At 41.6% G+C, this 19,094-nt stretch overlaps 7 protein-coding genes across 11 annotated transcripts; 3 read left to right on the top strand and 4 right to left on the bottom strand.

The window, feature by feature from the left end:
• Positions 1-48: 48 nt before the first annotated feature.
• Positions 49-1,146, top strand: LOC108623572 (U3 small nucleolar ribonucleoprotein IMP4). The gene has a single exon (XM_018022152.2). The coding sequence runs from the start codon at positions 145-147 to the stop codon at positions 1,078-1,080; it is 936 nt and encodes a 311-aa protein (XP_017877641.1). The 5' UTR covers positions 49-144; the 3' UTR covers positions 1,081-1,146.
• Positions 1,147-1,279: 133 nt separating this feature from the next.
• On the top strand, positions 1,280-4,140 carry LOC108623579 (HMG box-containing protein 4). 2 transcript variants are annotated; one of them, XM_018022167.2, is made up of 5 exons: positions 1,280-1,570; positions 2,345-2,904; positions 2,968-3,043; positions 3,133-3,318; positions 3,621-4,140. In XM_018022167.2, exons 1-5 carry the CDS (start codon positions 1,450-1,452, stop codon positions 4,031-4,033), a joined length of 1,356 nt encoding a protein of 451 aa, XP_017877656.1. In that variant the 5' UTR covers positions 1,280-1,449; the 3' UTR covers positions 4,034-4,140. The 2 variants fall into 2 exon arrangements, with proteins under 2 accessions (XP_017877656.1, XP_017877655.1); XM_018022166.2 differs by having other exon boundaries at positions 1,450-1,570; positions 2,339-2,904.
• A 27-nt stretch (positions 4,141-4,167) lies between these two features.
• On the bottom strand, positions 4,168-8,304 carry LOC108623577 (glycine dehydrogenase (decarboxylating), mitochondrial). 2 transcript variants are annotated; one of them, XM_018022163.2, is made up of 9 exons: positions 7,904-8,304; positions 7,761-7,839; positions 7,223-7,358; positions 6,753-7,143; positions 5,893-6,693; positions 5,168-5,817; positions 4,634-5,097; positions 4,426-4,571; positions 4,168-4,360 (listed from the first exon to the last, which is right to left on the bottom strand). In XM_018022163.2, the coding sequence occupies exons 1-9, from the start codon at positions 8,108-8,110 to the stop codon at positions 4,253-4,255; spliced, it is 2,982 nt and encodes a 993-aa protein (XP_017877652.1). In that variant the 5' UTR covers positions 8,111-8,304; the 3' UTR covers positions 4,168-4,252. The 2 variants fall into 2 exon arrangements, with proteins under 2 accessions (XP_017877652.1, XP_026668204.1); XM_026812403.1 differs by lacking the exons at positions 7,761-7,839; positions 7,904-8,304 and having other exon boundaries at positions 4,169-4,360; positions 6,753-7,154; positions 7,223-7,314.
• A 98-nt stretch (positions 8,305-8,402) lies between these two features.
• pont (RuvB-like helicase pontin) lies at positions 8,403-10,333 on the bottom strand. The gene is made up of 3 exons (XM_018022165.2): positions 10,015-10,333; positions 9,147-9,822; positions 8,403-9,076 (listed from the first exon to the last, which is right to left on the bottom strand). Exons 1-3 carry the CDS (start codon positions 10,153-10,155, stop codon positions 8,523-8,525), a joined length of 1,371 nt encoding a protein of 456 aa, XP_017877654.1. The 5' UTR covers positions 10,156-10,333; the 3' UTR covers positions 8,403-8,522.
• Positions 10,334-10,779: 446 nt separating this feature from the next.
• LOC108623581 (solute carrier family 35 member E3-like) lies at positions 10,780-12,235 on the bottom strand. Of its 2 annotated transcripts, none has more exons than XM_018022171.2 (5): positions 11,525-12,235; positions 11,293-11,445; positions 11,144-11,226; positions 10,941-11,073; positions 10,780-10,883 (listed from the first exon to the last, which is right to left on the bottom strand). In XM_018022171.2, exons 1-5 carry the CDS (start codon positions 12,020-12,022, stop codon positions 10,821-10,823), a joined length of 930 nt encoding a protein of 309 aa, XP_017877660.1. In that variant the 5' UTR covers positions 12,023-12,235; the 3' UTR covers positions 10,780-10,820. The 2 variants fall into 2 exon arrangements, with proteins under 2 accessions (XP_017877660.1, XP_017877659.1); XM_018022170.2 differs by having other exon boundaries at positions 10,941-11,079; positions 11,525-12,233.
• Positions 12,236-12,290: 55 nt separating this feature from the next.
• Nup160 (nuclear pore complex protein Nup160) lies at positions 12,291-17,492 on the top strand. Its single transcript, XM_018022168.2, has 9 exons — positions 12,291-12,462; positions 12,623-12,936; positions 13,001-13,130; positions 13,195-13,721; positions 13,817-15,297; positions 15,376-16,058; positions 16,134-16,825; positions 16,899-17,129; positions 17,268-17,492. Exons 1-9 carry the CDS (start codon positions 12,378-12,380, stop codon positions 17,367-17,369), a joined length of 4,245 nt encoding a protein of 1,414 aa, XP_017877657.1. The 5' UTR covers positions 12,291-12,377; the 3' UTR covers positions 17,370-17,492.
• Positions 17,387-18,989, bottom strand: LOC108623582 (uncharacterized). Of its 2 annotated transcripts, none has more exons than XM_026812406.1 (5): positions 18,757-18,989; positions 18,630-18,682; positions 17,839-17,979; positions 17,678-17,766; positions 17,387-17,607 (listed from the first exon to the last, which is right to left on the bottom strand). In XM_026812406.1, the coding sequence occupies exons 2-5, from the start codon at positions 18,643-18,645 to the stop codon at positions 17,494-17,496; spliced, it is 360 nt and encodes a 119-aa protein (XP_026668207.1). In that variant the 5' UTR covers positions 18,646-18,682; positions 18,757-18,989; the 3' UTR covers positions 17,387-17,493. The 2 variants fall into 2 exon arrangements, with proteins under 2 accessions (XP_026668207.1, XP_026668206.1); XM_026812405.1 differs by having other exon boundaries at positions 18,762-18,989.
• Positions 18,990-19,094: the final 105 nt, after the last annotated feature.

Here is a 19,094-nt window from a genome sequence, read left to right as displayed (position 1 = left end):
TAATAACTCTTTACTATTTCAAATTCTGTCAACGCTAGTCAATGCACGTGCACATGGACGCATGGACGCCTCATAACCTGGCATTCCTCCGTCTTGACAATCAAATATTTTAAAGATTAACAGACGAAAAGTATTTGTTTAAACATGTTGCGAAGACAAGCGAGGCTTCGCAGAGAATATCTGTACAGGAAGTCCGTCCAGGATAAATTGAAAAATATTCAAGAGAAGAAGGAGAAACTGAAACGAAGTTTGGAGGAAAACATACCGATACATCCCAATCTCAGGAAAGATGCTTTGAATATACAGAAACAATTAGCTTGGGAAGATGCTGGTCCTGAAATGGCTGTTGCCCTTGGAACAGAAGTGGGAGGAACCGTGGGATCCCACGAGGACGACGAGTACAGGTGGGCTGGCGTGGAGAATCCAAAAATCGTAATCACCACGTCTCGTGATCCAAGTTCCAGATTAAAGATGTTTGCCAAGGAGCTGAGATTAATATTCCCAAATTCTCAGAGAATGAACAGAGGAAACTATGAAATGAAGCAGCTGGTACATGCATGCAGAGCCAACGATGTCACAGATTTCATAATCGTTCACGAACACAGAGGTGTGCCTGACACTTTGATCATTTGTCATTTGCCTTATGGACCTACTGCTTATTTTACAATGTCTGATGTGATTATGAGACACGATATTCCTGACATTGGGACAATGTCTGAACAATATCCTCATCTGATCTTTCACAACTTTAAAACAAAGCTGGCTCAACGTGTTATGAATATCTTGAAGTATCTGTATCCAGTACCGAAGGAAGACAGCAAGAGGATAATTACTTTTGCCAATCACGATGACTACATAGCTTTCAGACATCATACTTATAAGAAAGTTCATGGGAAGGACATTGAATTGAAGGAAGTCGGGCCTAGATTCCAATTAAAGTTGTACGAAATTAAATTAGGGACTCTGGACGCAGAAACAGCAGCTGACACAGAATGGGCTTTGAGACCTTATATGAATACCAGTCATAAAAGAAGATTTCTGTCTGACGAGGATGGCTGGCAACAGGAAGACGACATTTAATTCATGTATATACATTTTATGACAATGTAAATAATAAATTTTTCCATTTAATATTCTGAAAACATATCCCAGACTTCATTTCTTAATAAGATATAATTTTATCGATCTTGTAATTAATTCATTTGAATTTCGATGTTCCGGAAAGCGTTTTATGGTTCAAAGATCGGAGACATTGGCGCGCGTTACAAGGTAACTGCGTCATTCGGTCTGCGCGATGCATGCTGGTATTCATCGTCGCAGTTGTTTTTAAAAAGCTCCTGAAAATAAACGAAACAGTGGTCGCCGAAGGAGAATATATTTGCCGTCGAACAATTGAGAGATAATTCCAAATGCGTTTGCGTCGGTGGGAGAACAATTTCCGTACGCCTGATGCACGCCACTGTTCGTAAGCCCGCGAAAGTTGGGAAGACGCCGCGGCGCAAGAAGCTTGGCGAGCAACAGAGCGACGCTATGGATATGTTCCTGACCCCGAAACGTCAGAAGAATGACGGTGAGATCAGTTTTCATTAAATCGTGAGAGAGATCCGCGGTAGATCGAATGCTTGTTTGCTCGTATCTCGCTTGCAGTATCTCGCATGATTTGTGCGCGTTCGTAGCGGATTTATGAATTTCCTTGCGATATTTAGACCGTTTTGGTTACTAGCGCTTTTGTTCGTAGCATTCGTCGAACTAATGATGTGTTGAACAAAAACACCGGTTTTTACCATGCCGAATGTGCACACATTGCAATTCAGCCAGTAGGCAACCGACTAACCATTGCCATCCTGGACGATCGTAATATGTGTACGTTCGACGCGATCCAAAATTATTCACGCCGATTGTACGATTAGGTTATTCGAGAGTCGATGAGATTGTGCGAAATAGCCAGGTTTTTCTCGAAATAGGATGACGTGATTCCGATAGAATATTATTCGAATAAATCAGAACCGACCGTCGAATCGTATTCGTTCGTCGTGCACACGACAGGCGTTGAGAAGGTTCGTTGAATGTGAATGCCGATCTTTGTACATGACTTATAATACGCGTCCACGAGATTTAACAACAATTGGTATCGTTCGATCGAGGGAATCTTAATAATAGGACGGACCATTGATTGGAACTAATCTAACCCAAGTACGTTTGGATCACCCACACCGTTTGTTGCATACCTTTTGTAGACACGACCCCCTGAAACTTTGTGCGAGTGGTAGTTAGAAGTTAAGAAGTATTTTGGACCCTATCCCTTTCTTGGCAAGGTGCAGTCCGCTTTATCTTTCAGATCTAGAGGTCACGGGTATCTCCCGCAGTGGCCGCGTCAGAAAGAAATCCTCGAAACTCGTTGACTTTGAATCGCCAGACGATTACTCGGATAACAAGTACAAACGACAGAAAGCACAGAACGTGCAGAGTCAACAACAGGTATTGGAGAGATACGAGGCCGTACAGCCCAGCCAGCCGATTCAACCGATTCAGCCCATTCAGCATGGTAGCGGTAAAAGGCAAAGGAAAGATTCGAATTCGAACATTGGCCAGCAGCAAAGAGTCGTTAAGCAAGAGACGTCGTCGGATAACGAGGGACAATCATCGGGATCTGAATCCGACGATGATCCCCCTGGGCTGAACGAGGACGAGAGATACAGTATGGACTCTGGAAGCGATGATGACATAGATCCTCTGATGATCGACGACAGAGAGGCAGGTTTTCGAAAGCTCGAACCACCTGGCCAAGAAACAACGCCCACGCAGGCGAGCAGTTTGTACATGCTTGAGAAATGTAAGAAAAAACTGATTATCAAAGATGGGAAAATAATCGGTAAAATGAAGGCACAGCGTAAAGACAAAGGGGTATGTACCATGCACATGAAGTTACACTAAAGGGATTATTTCACAGTTGGATGATGTTTTCAGAAGACGAGATTTACCGCGTACATGTTATGGGCTAAAGAGATTAGGCAAGAATTGCTAGAACAGTGTCCCAACATGGGTATATAAAATAAAGCTTAAAATTCATTCTAAGAAGAGGCAAGAGGAGAGTCGTCTAATATTATTCGTGAAATTCGTTGCTTTTTGTAGATTTCGCAGCTATTTCTAAACGGTTAGGAGAACTGTGGGCTACGGTGCCGAATCTGGAAAAGTATAACTGGCGCAGACGCGCGAAACGCTTGGCAGCAAAGCCTCATTCTTTACCTGCGAGTAAAGATGAGCCCGTTTGGAAAATGCCGCCGCCTGCTTCGCGAAAAAAGTTCATTAATAAAATCGGTGGGTTTGTTGGTTCTCATGTCATACATCATTTCTCTTACGAAGTATGTTGTTCATCGGATCAGTTATGTGGTAGCTCATTTCATATTGATTTTGCTTCTCGTGCACGCGTATTAGTCAGACCGTCTATTCTCGGACGATACATATATTGTTTTTTACGCCTATCGAGTAAGATGGTAGATGTCTCATTATCATTTGTTTTGTATGCATGCGTTTCGTTTAGGGATAGCCGGAATCGTACAGCGAACGATGATGTATAGCCCGTTAAAAACGCGCTATCGCGTTCTCTCGTTTCGTTGCAGGTAATGGAAAAGAGCAAAAGCCCGCTTCGTCGAAAAAAATGATACAACTGGGTCTGCCCTCGGTCGTAGGGAACATTCCGGTGTCTCCACCGTCGAACCGAAGCGCGAAAGAATTGCTCAACGAGCCGATGATAGGCACGGGTATGTACAAAGTCGTTGGAACCCAACCGATCGACGTGGCCGCACATCTCAAGCTCCTTGGCGAGAGCTTGACGATCATCGGGGAACGTTTAAAGGAGCACGACGGTCAAATAGCGGTATCGGGCAGCCTGTCCGTCCTCCTGGATTCTCTCCTATGCGCACTGGGTCCCTTGATTTGCCTGACGCAACAAGTGCCAGAGACCAACGGAGCTAAGCACGAAACACTTTCGCAGATGCTGGATAACATTGCGTACCTTATGCCTGGTTTATAAAATATGTGTAAGCAGCGAGGAGTTGTACATATATGAAACGAACAGGCGAGACGTTCGTGAAGGTTTCGTTCGATAAACAGAGGATACCTGGATTCTATTATATTTTATCTTGTAAAACAATAGTCTTTTGTATAAATAATATGTTTGTACAAAGAAATGATAATAAATATTTAAATAGTTCTATAACTAGCTGTACATAATTAATTACTATCCTCATCACTATTCCGGTAATACGGGAGGGCACGTGCAGAACAGATTTTTATCGCCATACGTGTCGTCTATCCTTCCGACGCTTGGCCAGATCTTATTGCTCCCCTTCACAAATGGCTAAAATACAGATAAATATCATTTACCCGTTCGTCGATAGGTTTTTAGAAACGATATGTACGTACAGCTGGAAATGCTGCCAATTCCCGCGGATACGGTCGATCCCAATTACTCGATATTACTTGCTCTTGAGTATGCGGTGCCAGTTTTAATGGGTTTTTAACCATGTCCAGTTTACCACTTTCAATATCACTGATTTCTTGTCTGATAGCTAAAAGAACACATTACAATTTGTTAAAGAGAAGAAACCCTCAACAAATACGATATTCTTACAAATTAGAGAGTGGCAGAATCTGTCCAGTTCCTTTTTATCCTCAGACTCGGTCGGCTCGATCATAAGCGTTCCCGACACCGGCCAACTCATGGTCGGAGCATGAAAGCCGTAATCCATCAATCTCTTAGCGATATCTGCAGCCTCGATATTCGCGGTCTTCTTGAAGTCTCGTACATCCAAAATAAATTCGTGCGCTACTAGTCCAGATTTGCCTGTGTACAGCGTCTTGTAATACTTTTCCAGTCGTTTGCTCATGTAATTGGCGTTCAGAATAGCGACTTGCGTGGCTTTCCTCAGTCCCTTCGGGCCCATCATTTTAATGTAAGCCCACGAGATTGGTAAAATCGCCGAGGAACCGAAAGGAGCAGCTGATACCGCGCCAGATTGTTTCACATCATTGTTCCCGTTGCTTGAACAGCTGATCACTGGATGAGACGGTAGGAAAGGTGCGAGGTGTCGTTTACTGTGGAATCAATTTTATTTTAAATACGATTTCGATTTGTACTCTGGAATATGAAAATCGGATTACTTACACTCCTATAGGACCCATCCCAGGTCCTCCACCGCCATGAGGTATACAGAAAGTTTTATGTAAATTCAAATGCGAAACGTCGCTGCCGTAATCGCCAGGACGGCAAAGGCCAACTTGTGCATTCATGTTAGCTCCATCTAAATATACTTGGCCCCCCGCGTCGTGAACCATCGCGCATATGTCGCCTATCGTTTCCTCGAAAACGCCGTTCGTCGACGGGTACGTTATCATTAAACAAGACAACGTGTCTCGATGCTTATCAATCATCTCCGTCAGATGTGAGACATCAACGGATCCGTCCTTCTGTACGAGGATAGGTTTCACCTGCATGCCAGCCATTTGAGCGGACGCGGGATTCGTACCGTGAGCAGAAATCGGAATCAAGCAGACTTGTCGATGATTATCCTCATTCGATTCGTGGTAACATTGTATGGCTCTCAGCCCGGCGTACTCTCCTTGCGCTCCACTATTCGGTTGGAAGCTTATGTTGTCGTAACCGGTTATCGCGCAGAGGTCTTGCTCCAAATCCGCGAACAATTGCTGGTAGCCTTTGGTCTGCTCGCGGGGAACGAAAGGGTGTATGTCGGTGAATCCTCGCAGGCTGCAGGGCATCATTTCCGTGGTTGAATTCAGTTTCATCGTGCAAGATCCCTGTTGAACCGAATTTAATCAACGTCATGAACATACACGATCCTTATCGATTTCCTCGTGTACAGTTTTACTTACCAATGGGATCATACTGTGCACGAGAGACACGTCCTTGTTCTCCAAGGACTTCATGTATCGAACTATTCTCGTCTCAGATTGATGGCTGTTGAACACTGGATGCTGTAGGTACGAGGATGTGCGAGCGAAACGCGATTTACTCAAACTCTTGTCTAAGTAAGATTCGGTTCTGCAGATTTCCTCGACTGTCGTGTCTGCAGAGAATATTTTGTAGATATCGTTCACGTCTTGCTCCGTAGTGGTTTCATCCAAAGATATTCCAACTTCATTCTTGTAATACCTGAAGTTTATTTTAAGCGCATTCGCCTTTTCCTTTATACTTGTTAAAGATGCTTTAGGCGTCACTTTGACAGTGTCAAAGAAGTATTCATTATTTAATTTATTCCCAGATTCTTCCAAGCCTTTCGCAAGGACCAAAGTATAGAAATGTACTCTGTCCGCGATATTCTTTATTCCTTCTGGTCCGTGGTAAACGGCGTACATCGCAGATATGTTCGCCAGCAATGCTTGCGCGGTACAAATATTGCTAGTAGCTTTATCGCGTCTGATATGTTGCTCACGAGTTTGGAGAGCCAAACGGTACGCGTCCTGCCCATTCGAATCCTTCGTAACTCCGATCATTCTCCCAGGCATCAAACGAACCAGTTTTTGACGACATGCAAAGAAACCTGCGTGAGGACCTCCATAGCCAAGCGGTACTCCAAAACGTTGACTCGTGCCGACGCAGATATCCACTCCGAATTCGCTCGGAGGCTGCAGTATGGCTAATGCTAACAAATCGGCGGCAGCGCAAACCATTGTCTAAAACGTGATACAATATTCGTACACTTTAATCTTTCGATTCCCTTTGAGATACGTACTCCATCGTTCTGTGCTTTTTTCACGACGTCTTCGAACGTATGAATAGAGCCAGTAGTGTCAGGATACTGGAAAAGGATTCCTGCGATGTCCTTTTTACTAGTGTCGACTTGGAAAACGTCCCCGATCTCGAGATCCAATCCTAACGAAGTGACCCTCGTAGAGATCACGCTGATCGTCTGCGGATGAACTTTATCAGATACGAACAACTTCTTCCTTTTGTTGCTTCGATGGGCGAGCGCCAGAGCTTCCGCAGCTGCTGTGCCCTCGTCCAGAAGCGATGCGTTCGCTACTTCCATTCCCGTTAAGTCGCATATCATCGTTTGGTAATTCAACAGACCTTCCAGTCTACCTTGGGAAATCTCCGGCTGGTACGGAGTGTACTGCGTCGTCCTATAATTCAACTATATAATGGTCAATCTCTATGTCGAAATTATTAATCGTGTTGAAATCGAGGTTTAGCATCGCGTACCATCCTGGGTTCTCAAAGATGTTCCTCATGATCGTGGGAGGAACGCAGCAATTGTTGTACCCCATCCCGATATACGAACGCCACACTTCATTCTTCTCCGAAATCCGTGTGATTCTTTTTAATAATTCGTATTCAGCTGGAAAGCAAATATCTTTTTATGTAATCTGGTATAATTAGAACATTCGTCTTAAAAAATCACGTGAATGCTAATCTGACCGCACGAGTTTAACCCATGACCTCCGATATCTCACACAATAACAGGTCATTTTATTCATTATTCTTTCTTTATCAGTGTTATTAATATTACTTTTCCTGATTTCATTCATTCATGATGAATGTTTAGAAAATATTTAATATACAAAAAATTCTTTAACAATAGTTATTAAAGAATGTATTTGTACAACTCTTTACTTCGCTATCTTGGAGTTATCAGCTCGCACGTGTCTCCTATCTGCACTCGTGTGACTACTCACGTTTCTTGAGTATACACATTTCTCAGTAGAATATTTCGCATGATTCAGAAAGGGATGGTACTTACTCAATGGTTCCTCGATTTTCAAATCTCCTTTGTAAAGAATTTTCGCAGGAACGGCTGCGCTTGTTAACTCCTCCAAACTCTGTTACATCAAGTAAATGAGTGATGAGTGATTTAAGTTTTATTAATTCAATTTAGTATATTACCTCGAATCCAATGGTTTTCAACATTTCCAATTGCTCGTGTTCCCGGGGACCAATGTGCCTCGTTTGAAATTCATCTTTCCGTGGGAAAAGCTCGTCTATCTTTTCCCTCCTTAAACTACTGCTCAATGTTAATCCACGCGCGTGGCGGACCGCGCGATTTTTATTAAATAAATTCGTGCACTTCGTTAACTTGAAAACGTGTAGCATCGTGGATTTATTTTAAATTCTAATGTTAAGCTGTTACTTTGATCGATTCCAAGGAACTAAAGAGTTTATGAAAGTAAACAGTGATTTTATACCGTGAACCCGTATCATCCAGTGATGTCACGACGACTGATTACGGCTTGAACTTTTGTAACCCGGAGTTATAACACACATTGAAAAATATTGGCAAAATCCCTTCGCACGTACACGCGTATTGTTTATACAATTCCTGCAGTCTCATTTTCGCAACACGCGAATTGAAGCAAACAAGGTTCGATAAAAAAATATGAACGCATTTCACTAGAACTGAACTTTATTCTTAGAAAAATTCTGTGATAAGATCTACTGTTGAAAACATAAGAAATAATTATAATACAGTCTTTAATTTAAACATTCCTAATTAATTTCCATGCGTTCATTTCATAAACTTATCCTTATTTTGAGTGAGGATCGTCGCGGAAGATTTCGCGTCTAAGAACAGAGATCCGACTTCTTCCACGTCCTCCTTTTTAATTATCGTTCTCTCGTTCACTTTCGCGGTCAACGCCGCTGGGGTCAAAAGCTGCACCACGTATCTAAGCGTCGTTTTAGTACCTAATTCTCCGAGAGCGGACAGAGCCTCGTCTTCGATTTGCAGTCCCTCCGTCGAAGCTCGCAATTTAACGATTTGTTCTATCTCTGATCTCGAATACGGAAGCGTTCGTATGATCAATAATCTGTCTAGAAGATCCAAAGGTATTCCATGTGGCGATACTATGTCCTCTGTTCCTCTGATTACGCATCTTCCTCGGTTCGTTGCAAAGATCACTATTGGAGCGATTGCGCTTTCCAACGCTCGATGCAAATACGTGAACGTCTCTATGTCCAGCATGTGCACTTCGTCTATGAATAAAACTCCTGGTACCAACTCCGCGATTCCCTGATCGATGTACTTATTCACTACTTTGTTTATCTCTTTACGCAGTTTATCTGAAACAGTTCCCAACTCATTTTCATTCCTGCATTTCATTCAATCAATTTCTAACCGAATTTACTTTACCTGTAATTTCTGTCTTCTTGGGTTTCAATAACTGACCCATCATCGACATGATGTCTTGCCCACCCTGTGGCTTCGCATTAGCAACGTCCAAATCGTGCAACGTTACATCCTGAATAACTTCTTTTTTCTTATGTACATCTCCCTTGGGTAAAGGAACGTACTCTTCTGCTTCTAAATCAAACTCAGTAGCAAAATTGTCGCTCCTACCCTGCCTCTTCACAGCACCACTGTTTGCTTCGATATAAATTACATCCCCAGTCTCCACTTTCTCTTTTTGTAAAGATTCATATATCGAAGGATCTAATTTCAATTGCTTGGTGCCTTTAGCTGTCTTTAATCCAATGATTACATGGGAAACCGTTTTCCCATATCCACCCATGGGATTTTCTGTTTCAACAGGAGTCAGTTCTGTGACTTCTCCTTCGTATACTTCTTTAGTTTCCTTAATTCTAAGGCCAATAGCTCTTCTGAAGTTCTCCATTAAGACTTCAGTTTTCTTTATCTCAGAACTGTAAACTTCGGAGCCTACCATGGGACAGAATGGTACTTTGCTACCTAGGTCTTGGGCAATAGCTAAAGCAATCGCTGTCTTTCCTGTACCAGGTGGACCTGCCAATAGTACAGCTCTCCCAGCCATTTTCTTTGACTTTATCATATCTACTACAATTCCAGCTGCCTAAAAAGAGTATAAACATTTGTAATTGTTACTATTAGAGCAGTTGATTGTTTTAAGCCTGATTACAAAGAATAACCAGGACAATCATTAATTATGAATAAGGTAATCATTATAATAAATCGTGAACACGATTTCACGTTGTAATTAAATCACTTCTCAGTAAATTCTGATTACTATATTTAAGTATCTAACCTCGCGGGCCATTTCCTGGCCGACGAGACCAGCAGCGGTTTGTATCGCCAGTCCATTCTCGTCAAGACCCAATCCTCTGATATGCGTGTGAGCCGAGATTCTCTGAGTCTTCGCGGTACTCTTTACCTCCTCGATCTTCATCGTTCAATGATAAAATAATTATTTCTTTCTTTGTAAGCACGTTGCATCGATAGTGCGCCTGTTTCATCGATGAAACTTCTATTCGCGCCATGACCGTCGCTATAGAAACACGCAGTTCGATAAACCGGAAAAATTCAGCAGCTGAATTATTTTCCGTTTAATCGATGCGGAATAAATTAAATAGAGCGTTTCTAAATATTTGATAGACTTCAATATTGTTATTAAATGTGCGATAGGTTTCGTAAAAGGGAAATGCGATTTGCATGTAGTTTTCTCACGGTAGATGTCTTATCCGAATACCGGTTGCTCGAAAGTGGTCACGGCGGTAGCTGATTCGTATATAAGCGCGTTTTAACGCACGTTGTATCGGGTCCGATGCACCTGGGAAAATATTTGAGCAAGGCTTCATATAATTTAAAAGTTTCCATTAATTTGAACGGAGTTTGAATTAATCCTCCTCGGCCCTAGGTGTGACGGTGACCCCCCTTTTGCTTCGCGATTCCATTTTAAAAGGAAAAGCAGCCAGCGAGTCTCAGAACATGTATTTTATTTAATCAATCGTAAATCTGCAATGATCTCCTTTTTCTTCTTTTAAAAGGAAAAATGAAGAACTCAAAGTTCCACAATATTTCACTTTATTCATTATAAATCTAGCAGTTACAAAATTATATTGAGTACAACGGCCTTTTTTCTTTATCCTTGTTCTGTACAGCCTGTGTATCTCTCATCTAAAAATCAAATTGATTTTATTGAAAGATCTGTAATAACTAATTTCTCATACTCACTTTCACATGAGAGTATAAAATAGTTCCAGCTAATGTTAAAATTATTCCCAGTGCTTGATATATACACAGCGTTTCCTCAAAGACTAATGAACTACTCAAAAGTATCAGACAGAATTTATAATACCCAACCATACTATAACTAATTAATAAATAAGGATAATACTAATTCGTGTAAATAATATCTTCTCTTTAAGAAAGGATACGTTAATGGGGTAGTTTTTCCTATAAACCAGTAGGAAGTTAAGTTAACGAGGAATGTTACAATGCCTGATACCAAGACCAACGCCTGTAAGACAATTCACAGCTATAAACGATTATACGAATATATACTATGAGAAAGAATGAAGCGTACTGTCTCTATCAAAGACCATCCCCTTGCAAATGTCTGTTCTAAGGGTTCCAAGAGTGGAACCACGAAGAACAACAGCACAGCAGATATCGGAGCCTGATAGTACAACAATTGCATCGGGTCCATTTGGAATTCTCTCTGCTTTCTGTTTACCATCTACAAATAGGAAGCAGAATCAGAGAACTGAATTAAGAACCGAATCAGAGAGTGTCTTATGGAAGAGCAGTAGTCATACCACTTGGTACAAGGATGTCAAAAGTACTCCAACCACAGCATATACCGTCTTAATAAAATTCAATTGCATGTCGTGGTACAATGTGACTACCACCCCCAACGTGATAGGAACTAACGTGATCCTAACAAGCGTGCTAAAATGCTTTTTGTAAAGTATGATCTGCATTATTACTGCACAGGGTGTGATCAACATTTTAGCCATTTGATAAGTGCTGACGGTGTTCTCTGCCAGACTCAGATTTGTGAATACGACGGACCCACAGAATATCATGGAAATAAAAAATATCTCCTTGATCGCAATATCTTTTATACAGAAAACGTCGAACTTCTCTGAGATTATCAATCCAATAAATGTAATAGTGAAATGTATCATAGATAATGTGATGTTCGGAAAACCGATGTTAACGTAGAGCCATTTGTTCAGTAGAATAATTAGAATAGAGAAGAAGACGTTTAATATCAGCTGAAATGCTGTGACAATTCCTTTATTCAATCTCATTTCACTAGCCTCTCATCCGCCGGTAGACGAACTGTTGTAAATTAGGTTTTATCAGAAGAAATGCATTTTGACGTCGAAACTAAGGCCATCGGATTCACGTTTACTTCCATTTCGTTCGTTCGCATCGTTTCGGTGTATGTTCTTTCAACGAGTTACATCGTTCAGAAATATTTAATACTGACGCAACGCGATTGAGGTTATATGCAAATTAGCAGCAGAGGGTAAAATCGAGGGCGCCAAAGCGAAAGCGTGACACCGACCAGCGTTGAATGCCCGCTAAAATTTCGAGTAACACTGTGATGTGATTTAAGACCGTAGTACAGGGGATATTCGCTTAATTATAACTGGTAAAAAAATGGAAGAATTTCCTTTGGGTTATCGGGAAGTCGTGCCTGACCAAACCGTCCCGGAGAAATGGAACGAAATCACGTTGAACACTGGTGAGCGAGCATAACCTCATACGCACTCGCCGGACAGACGAAACTAACGTTTTTAAGAATGACTCGATATCAGATTGTCGTATTTTACTGAAATATGTTGATCCCTGATTCATAGGAATTCATATTGTTTCGAAAATATGTTGAGGACTTTGATTTTCAGGGGGGAGCCAAAGCACCTTGCAAGACATAAAGGTTCCGGAGAGAGCCGGAGGATACTCGTACAGTGACTGCTCAAAATATTTTACACGCAACAGATTCATTTATTGGCATATCTGCCACGATGTACTCGAGTTAGTTGAACACAGTTTAGATCTCAATCTAGCCAATTGCCGTGTCAGATACAAGTTCACAGATACACCCATTTTAGATGGAATTTCTATACACGAGACAGTGAACTCTGTTATCATATTGATAGCAACTGTCTCCAGTGTTCACAAGCTGTCCTTTCCGCATCCCGAACGAATTCATAAGAATGTAAGTATTCTGTGAAACCAGTGCTGTGCCACAAGTTTTCTAAATCTAATTAATAATTTTATAGGATCATTCTTTAAGCACGTACAAAGACTTGAGCGTACAGTCAATTTTTAGCGAAGCATCTACTCAGAATGTAAAGAAGACAAAAGAGGATCCACAGATGTTTTACGTTATTACAAATGCAGGGACTACGAGTTAGTAAGAAATAAATAAAATATTCAAACTACTTAATATTCATTATTATTATTTTTTTTATAGATTCTCCAGTTCCTCATGCAGCCGCTTCGTGGTTCATTCCACCACAAGAAGCTTTATTTGCTCTCGCCTACAATTCTGGGACGATTCTACTTCTGAAACTAGATATAAAAACAGGTCTCGTACATGCCAGCGAGTTGAAGCAAGATTCGATGGTCCCGAGATTCCTCAGCGGCATAGCTACGGCTTTGAGAGGACGCACGTCCGAAGCTCACGTGGCTATGTCGTTGACGATACACAATTGCGAGAACGATACATATCTGTTTGCTTTATGCCGCGAAGGCAATATCCGCATGTGGTCTTGTAACAAGGCTCAATGCGTTGCCGTGACCGACGCGGCGATCGATAATCGCGTAGCATCCCAGGGAGCACAGGGTCACGTTTTACGGAAGACTTTAGGTCCTAACAACGAACTGTATCTAGCCACCTTTCTCAAATTCAGCACGAGATGCGAGTTCAGTATATTAAAACCGATCCAGGAGAACGGCATGTTTCAATTCGTTCGACTGTGCACCAGGTTCGCACAAGATGTACGTACAATTCTATTCTCTGTCAATTTATATAAAAATCTGCAGTCTGTTTATTAAACCAATGTTTATACTAATAATTATATTGAACCTTTTAGCAACATCTAGTGGATTTCTCTTTCACAACCACGCGATTGTGGGCAGTCTGGAGAACGACAGACATGGACGCGGTCGAAGTAACGCATACTCAACTAGCGTTAAATGGTACGCGTGTGAATTCCGAATGGGAGGCAGCAGTTTTGGAACAAACGCCGGACAGAGATTACATCCTGAGCGATGCGGACACAGATCCGAGACAAGCTTACATCAATCACATCTTCCATCCTGGACAATTCTCCTTAGCAGATATAGCGAAAGCTCTGAACATATATCGTAGATCTAATATTATAGAGGATAAAATCCTGTCTAGCAGCGAATTGAAGGAACGCGTCTGTATCGCGGTTGAAGCGGAGATCCAGGCTGAGATCATGGATTACGAACTGATGGACGAAGATTATTTAGAGATTGCGAATCGCTGTTGGTCCAAGTATTACTCCTGCGTTATACAGTATCACGCGAACAGTACCAGACCGGTTGGAATACTCTTACTACCAAGCGTTTATGGAGTAGTTCTACTCAAAAAGTCGTCTTTCTCGCTTTTGAGACCGATGGAAGCATTGGAGTATTTGATGTTTTGCAACGAGAGATCGTACACCTCGCGGTTTAAGGCGACGCCGGTTTTATCGCAAGATGAAGATATTTGTCAAGATCTGATAACGTTAATGTCAGCCTTGGTATTATTAGACGAGCAGCTATCGGAAGAGATTAAAACAGCGATAAAGAGAGAATTGTATCATCTGAGAAGTCCTGACATCATCGTCGACGATTTATTATCAAAACTGATGCTGGAGTCAGAAGAACCGATCAGTACGTTCATCACGCACCATCCTAGTTGTCACAAATTATCAAACGTCAGAGATGTATCCAGTGCTATGGCGATGCTACTAGAAACGTTGACCTATGATATCGGCCAACCAGACAAGATGCAGTTGAATGACGAGGATCACGATACCTCGAAAATGTTACTTAATATAAATCATTTCTTCAGTAGTCAATTAGGAATATCCGCGATTTCGAAGAGCGTGGCGCAAGTAACTCAACTGAGATTCGCTGTCTGCAGGAATCTACTGATTCTTCAACAAATGATACTGCTGAGACCTGAATTGTTCGACTCGAGATCGCTGCATTCCATTAAATCTTCCCTAGCTCCGAAAACAGTCGTCTTAACGCAAGCTTACTACGTTCTCACGTGGATCTGCGAATCTACAGCATTACCAATACCCATACAGTCGCTACTAGACTCCAGTGTTCAACGTTTAGCACTGCTGAAGCTTATCGATGCAAGAGCGAATCTGGACACGAGGTACAAGGACACGGGATACAAGCAACCGCGGTCTCTGTCTTTGCTGGAACTGTTCATACAAAACAGCGGCGCGAAGCACGCTCACAATCTGATGGCACACACAAATCTGGATGCGAGCACCCTGATCCCGTGGCACTACGGCATGCTGACTCACATCACGCTCATCGCACAAGTCATGTATCCTTTTATTAAAAAAAAAGAAATCCACTTGTTTTTCTATTCAATCTTATCGATTTCTTAATAGAACTTGATCAGATGGCCGAGATCGGGGAATTTCATCTTCCCTGAATGGTTGCTTTCTAGCTGTCAGTTCTTGCTGGTCCAAGAATACGTCAGGCTTTTGAATACCTGGTGCGAATGGAACAGCGCGTCGAGGAAGTTCATATTAGCCGTCGCGTTGCTAGAAATGGGAGAAGCACAGAAGGCTTGCGATCATTTTTTAAGAGCCTCCGGTGGTGTACTGGTCGACGAGTTTCTAGCCGACGCCGTGCTCGAAACTAACATGATATCCGAGAACAATTCATTAATTCAGTATTACTTGAAAGTCATCAAACTGTTTGAAGAACATAACGCGGCGGACTGCATCATAGAGCTTGCCGAAACGGCTATATTAATGGCAGACAAGTGTGATCCTAATCTGCCGACGCTGCACTCGATCGTGTTCACCCAGCACTTGAATTTGGGCCACCACACGAAAGCGTACAACTGTTTGAACTCAAATCCAGACTCCGCGCGCAGAGTTGACTGTCTGAGACAGTTAGTGGTGACCTTGTTTGAGCGCAAGAAGCTGATAGACCTGATCTCGTTCCCGTACGTCGACATGTACGAGGATTTGGAGAGGATAGTGGAAGGCAGAGCTAGGAGCGTGGACCTCCTCGAGAATAATTACTACAATTTCTTATACAGCTTCCACATTGACAAAGGAAACATGCGTAAAGGTATTGGAACATTTGTTCTAAAATTCGATTCTATACGCGATCTTCACGTTTCTATTTAATGATTTAATTTTACAGCTGCATCGGTGATGTACGAGCAGGCAATGCGTTTGAGCCAAGAGCCACAGTCGGTCGCAGTCGTGTCGAAACAAGCACAGTGTTTACTAGCTTGTATCAACGCGTTGCATTTGATCTCTGAGGTCTACAGATGGATCGTCAGGCCAGTGATCGACGATTTCGAGGACATGGACTACGAAGACATGCCGTTAAGAAGGAGCAATGACGGGATTTTGCATTACAAGATCAAGAAACAAGTGGAGGTGCTCGAGTTGAGCGATATAAAGAAAGAGTATTACATAGTGGACGCGAGGTTGAAGGTATCGAAGATAAATTCAGATCTCCACATCGTCTCGCACGCCGGACCGTCGGAGCTCGTGATTATACTACCGACTATTGGATTATTCACGACTGCGTTACATTTATGCGATCAGTTTAAAATCAGCAAAAGTTCTGTGTTGGAAAGTTTGACTGCGCAGTGTATCAGATTGAGCCGCGGTGAAGATCCCAATGCTTGGGACTGGCTTATTCAGAACGATATATTCGACATCGGTTTGTCTAATACGAACGTCTCCAACACTGCTTGGAGATTGTTAGAATATTTGACGTTGAAACATGAAAAGGATGAATGCAGCGATCTGCATAAGGCAGTTGCCCGGAAATTGCTGCAGGAAGGAGCGTTCATTCCTCAGTGGTTATTAATGTCGTACAAGGTATTACTCGAAGGAATCATCCATTCTTATCATTAGAGAAAATTTAAGTTTATTAAAATGTAATTTGTTTTAGAAACGAAACGCAGCCGAACTGCTCCGTTTAATGTTGAATACTGGCAGAATCGTCGAAGCTAGTGAATTGGCAGTGGAATATATCAATGCTGTTTTGGGTAGCGGTAAAACGAATTTCGGTCTGAAGACCCATTTAACGGCAGTTACCCCTGCGGTCTGGCTACCGGTTAACACTTTAGAAGTACTGTTGCAAGAATTAGAAGAAGTGAAGCACAATTCAACCTTTACTGAAGTAAGTGATGATGAATTTATTAGAGAATTAAATGTGTAGAAATTGAGAATGAATAAAAGCAGACAGAATATTAAAAGCTAGACGTGTGTTTAGGACACGATTTAAATTGATTCATAAAAATTCCTATTCTAATTTCAGAGTTACGAGAGACTGCAGAAAGCGTTAAACAGCTATCAAAAAACGGTGATGGGAGTGTCGAGGGACATGGTGGAAATGAAAATGAGCTTGAAGATGCACTAGTAATAAGAGCACTTTAATTAAGAAAATATATGTATTAGAAAAATATCGCGTGAGTGTGTTTGCAATTGTTTACTATCGTCAACGATAGGACGTTGCATCGCGTGTGTATGGTGTGCGTGAAACTTTAAGCGTAAATCGGAGCGTGATTGATCGACATTAAAGCCGTGAAAATGATAATAATCCCGAGGATGGCTGCGACAATCGCGGCGACCATCTGCGGGCATCTCTTGAACAAAACCTGAAATTATCAATCAATCTGAAGTTCATTACCCAAAAGCGTGATCGTATCTAATCGAACGGAACGTTACCATTAGGAGGACTACCAGAGCGAGAACGATAACAGTTCCGATGGGAAGGAGCATCGACGCGGCCCAGTAATGTCTCTGTATTTCTGGATCTAAAGAGAGTCATTGAACGAGTTAGAACTTTAAATCGAAATTCGGCATAGGATTTTAATGAAAATGTTTACCTAGCGAGAGATACATTTCACCGTTGCGCCAGCGAGTTTTGTACATCTCGTAGGTAGGCACGCGAACTCTCCTCACAATACTATTGTTCGTTAAAATTAGAGAATCGGGGAGGCTTCGCGTGTCTCCGGACTGAGCCTCGCCTGCGGATCATTTTGCTATGTACATACTCGTCGCGATTTTCTAACTCCAGTTCTATCTCGCTCGATACTTTTCATGTGAATTGCAACGAAGAGGACTGAACGATTTTTAGATACGTGTACAAAACATTTCCGCGAGGCTAAGCCATTATTGCCACCAGTTTACAAGTGCCAACAATTACTCGGGACCTTGTCGGGACACGCTCGGAGATAAAGAATTATCGATACAATTTTTCCATTTTCTATCGAGTCGTTTGTAAAAAGAAAGTTTGTACATTGCACACCGTCTGATGTGTCCCGACAACGTTTATGCCGGTATTTCTGTTTCATTTGTTGCCATGTTCTATTAAGCTACTTACTAGGAAATAGAACCGTACGGATTAAACAATTTTTATACGATTTGTAAAACAAATGTAATCGATATGCAGACAATGAATTTTAAATTGTTCTCACCCTGTACAGATTTTCGTAACGGTTGAATTCCTCGTTAAATGTAAACAATTATTGTGTACAATCCATTTTTACAATCTGTATGTTTCTTTTTTTTTGTAAACTCTGTATTAATTTAAATCGCACGAATTTTATGTACGAGATCTGAGTTCTTCGTTACGGACGATTAATAAATAAATCAATAAACTATCTGGGAGACTTACCCCGAGTCACAAACATCGTTGCATATTCAGCACGATATTTCAATCTGTACCACCTATTTTTAAGAACACCTCTGAATTCGTTCTGTTTTAATTTTCGATTTACACGAGAATCTTGTATATAATGTACCTTACGTTTTAAGTTTGATTGAACACTGTTTTTTATTCCGATAATAAAAGAGCAAGCGAGCAGCTACGCAATATCTGAAACTTGTACTATTGTCGAATTTTCAATAAAACATTTATTTAGATATATGTCTTGTTGGTATTAAATAAGAAGACACGTCGCGATGCGTCCCAGACGTTCATGTATCGAATTATCTCCAGCTTTAAAGATAATGCGTAATTATATACATGTACGTATATAAGTAGTCGGCCAAACAACAACTCAGGCGGGGAAAGGAATTAGTAGGGAAGAAAACAGTGAACTCAATGCTATCTCTATTTACGAATTCGATTTCTTAAGAA

Source organism: Ceratina calcarata, unplaced genomic scaffold (genome assembly GCF_001652005.2).
Source record: "Ceratina calcarata isolate Rehan_Ccalc_2016 unplaced genomic scaffold, ASM165200v1 scaffold275.2, whole genome shotgun sequence".
Classification (NCBI taxonomy): Eukaryota; Metazoa; Arthropoda; class Insecta; order Hymenoptera; family Apidae; genus Ceratina; species Ceratina calcarata.
This window is presented reverse-complemented; position numbering and strand designations above follow the sequence as displayed.

Bases quoted from the DNA above. Each gene is read 5' to 3' on its own strand.
- LOC108623582 (XM_026812406.1), bottom strand. The intron at 17,767-17,838 runs GTAAACATTTTC...GACTCTCTTTAG, and splicing joins TGAAATGTATCTCTCGCTAG to ATCCAGAAATACAGAGACAT. The intron at 17,608-17,677 runs GTAACGTTCCGT...TGATAATTTCAG, and splicing joins CTCTGGTAGTCCTCCTAATG to GTTTTGTTCAAGAGATGCCC.
- LOC108623572 (XM_018022152.2), top strand. From the start codon at position 145: ATGTTGCGAAGACAAGCGAGGCTTCGCAGAGAATATCTGTACAGGAAG.
- LOC108623577 (XM_018022163.2), bottom strand. From the start codon at position 8,110: ATGCTACACGTTTTCAAGTTAACGAAGTGCACGAATTTATTTAATAAA. The intron at 7,144-7,222 runs GTACGCGATGCT...GTTGAATTATAG, and splicing joins ATCTTTGAGAACCCAGGATG to GACGACGCAGTACACTCCGT. The intron at 6,694-6,752 runs GTACGTATCTCA...ATCACGTTTTAG, and splicing joins AAAAAGCACAGAACGATGGA to ACAATGGTTTGCGCTGCCGC.
- LOC108623581 (XM_018022170.2), bottom strand. From the start codon at position 12,022: ATGAGATTGAATAAAGGAATTGTCACAGCATTTCAGCTGATATTAAAC. The intron at 11,446-11,524 runs GTATGACTACTG...TCCTATTTGTAG, and splicing joins TGACATCCTTGTACCAAGTG to ATGGTAAACAGAAAGCAGAG. The intron at 11,080-11,143 runs GTATCCTTTCTT...TTTATTAATTAG, and splicing joins GGAAAAACTACCCCATTAAC to TTATAGTATGGTTGGGTATT.
- pont (XM_018022165.2), bottom strand. From the start codon at position 10,155: ATGAAGATCGAGGAGGTAAAGAGTACCGCGAAGACTCAGAGAATCTCG. The intron at 9,823-10,014 runs GTTAGATACTTA...TACTCTTTTTAG, and splicing joins GCCAGGAAATGGCCCGCGAG to GCAGCTGGAATTGTAGTAGA. The intron at 9,077-9,146 runs GTAAAGTAAATT...GAACTGTTTCAG, and splicing joins CAAGAAGACAGAAATTACAG to ATAAACTGCGTAAAGAGATA.
- Nup160 (XM_018022168.2), top strand. From the start codon at position 12,378: ATGGAAGAATTTCCTTTGGGTTATCGGGAAGTCGTGCCTGACCAAACC. The intron at 12,937-13,000 runs GTAAGTATTCTG...ATAATTTTATAG, and splicing joins CCGAACGAATTCATAAGAAT to GATCATTCTTTAAGCACGTA. The intron at 17,130-17,267 runs GTAAGTGATGAT...TTCTAATTTCAG, and splicing joins ACAATTCAACCTTTACTGAA to AGTTACGAGAGACTGCAGAA.
- LOC108623579 (XM_018022166.2), top strand. From the start codon at position 1,450: ATGCACGCCACTGTTCGTAAGCCCGCGAAAGTTGGGAAGACGCCGCGG. The intron at 1,571-2,338 runs GTGAGATCAGTT...TTTATCTTTCAG, and splicing joins GAAACGTCAGAAGAATGACG to ATCTAGAGGTCACGGGTATC. The intron at 2,905-2,967 runs GTATGTACCATG...TGATGTTTTCAG, and splicing joins CACAGCGTAAAGACAAAGGG to AAGACGAGATTTACCGCGTA.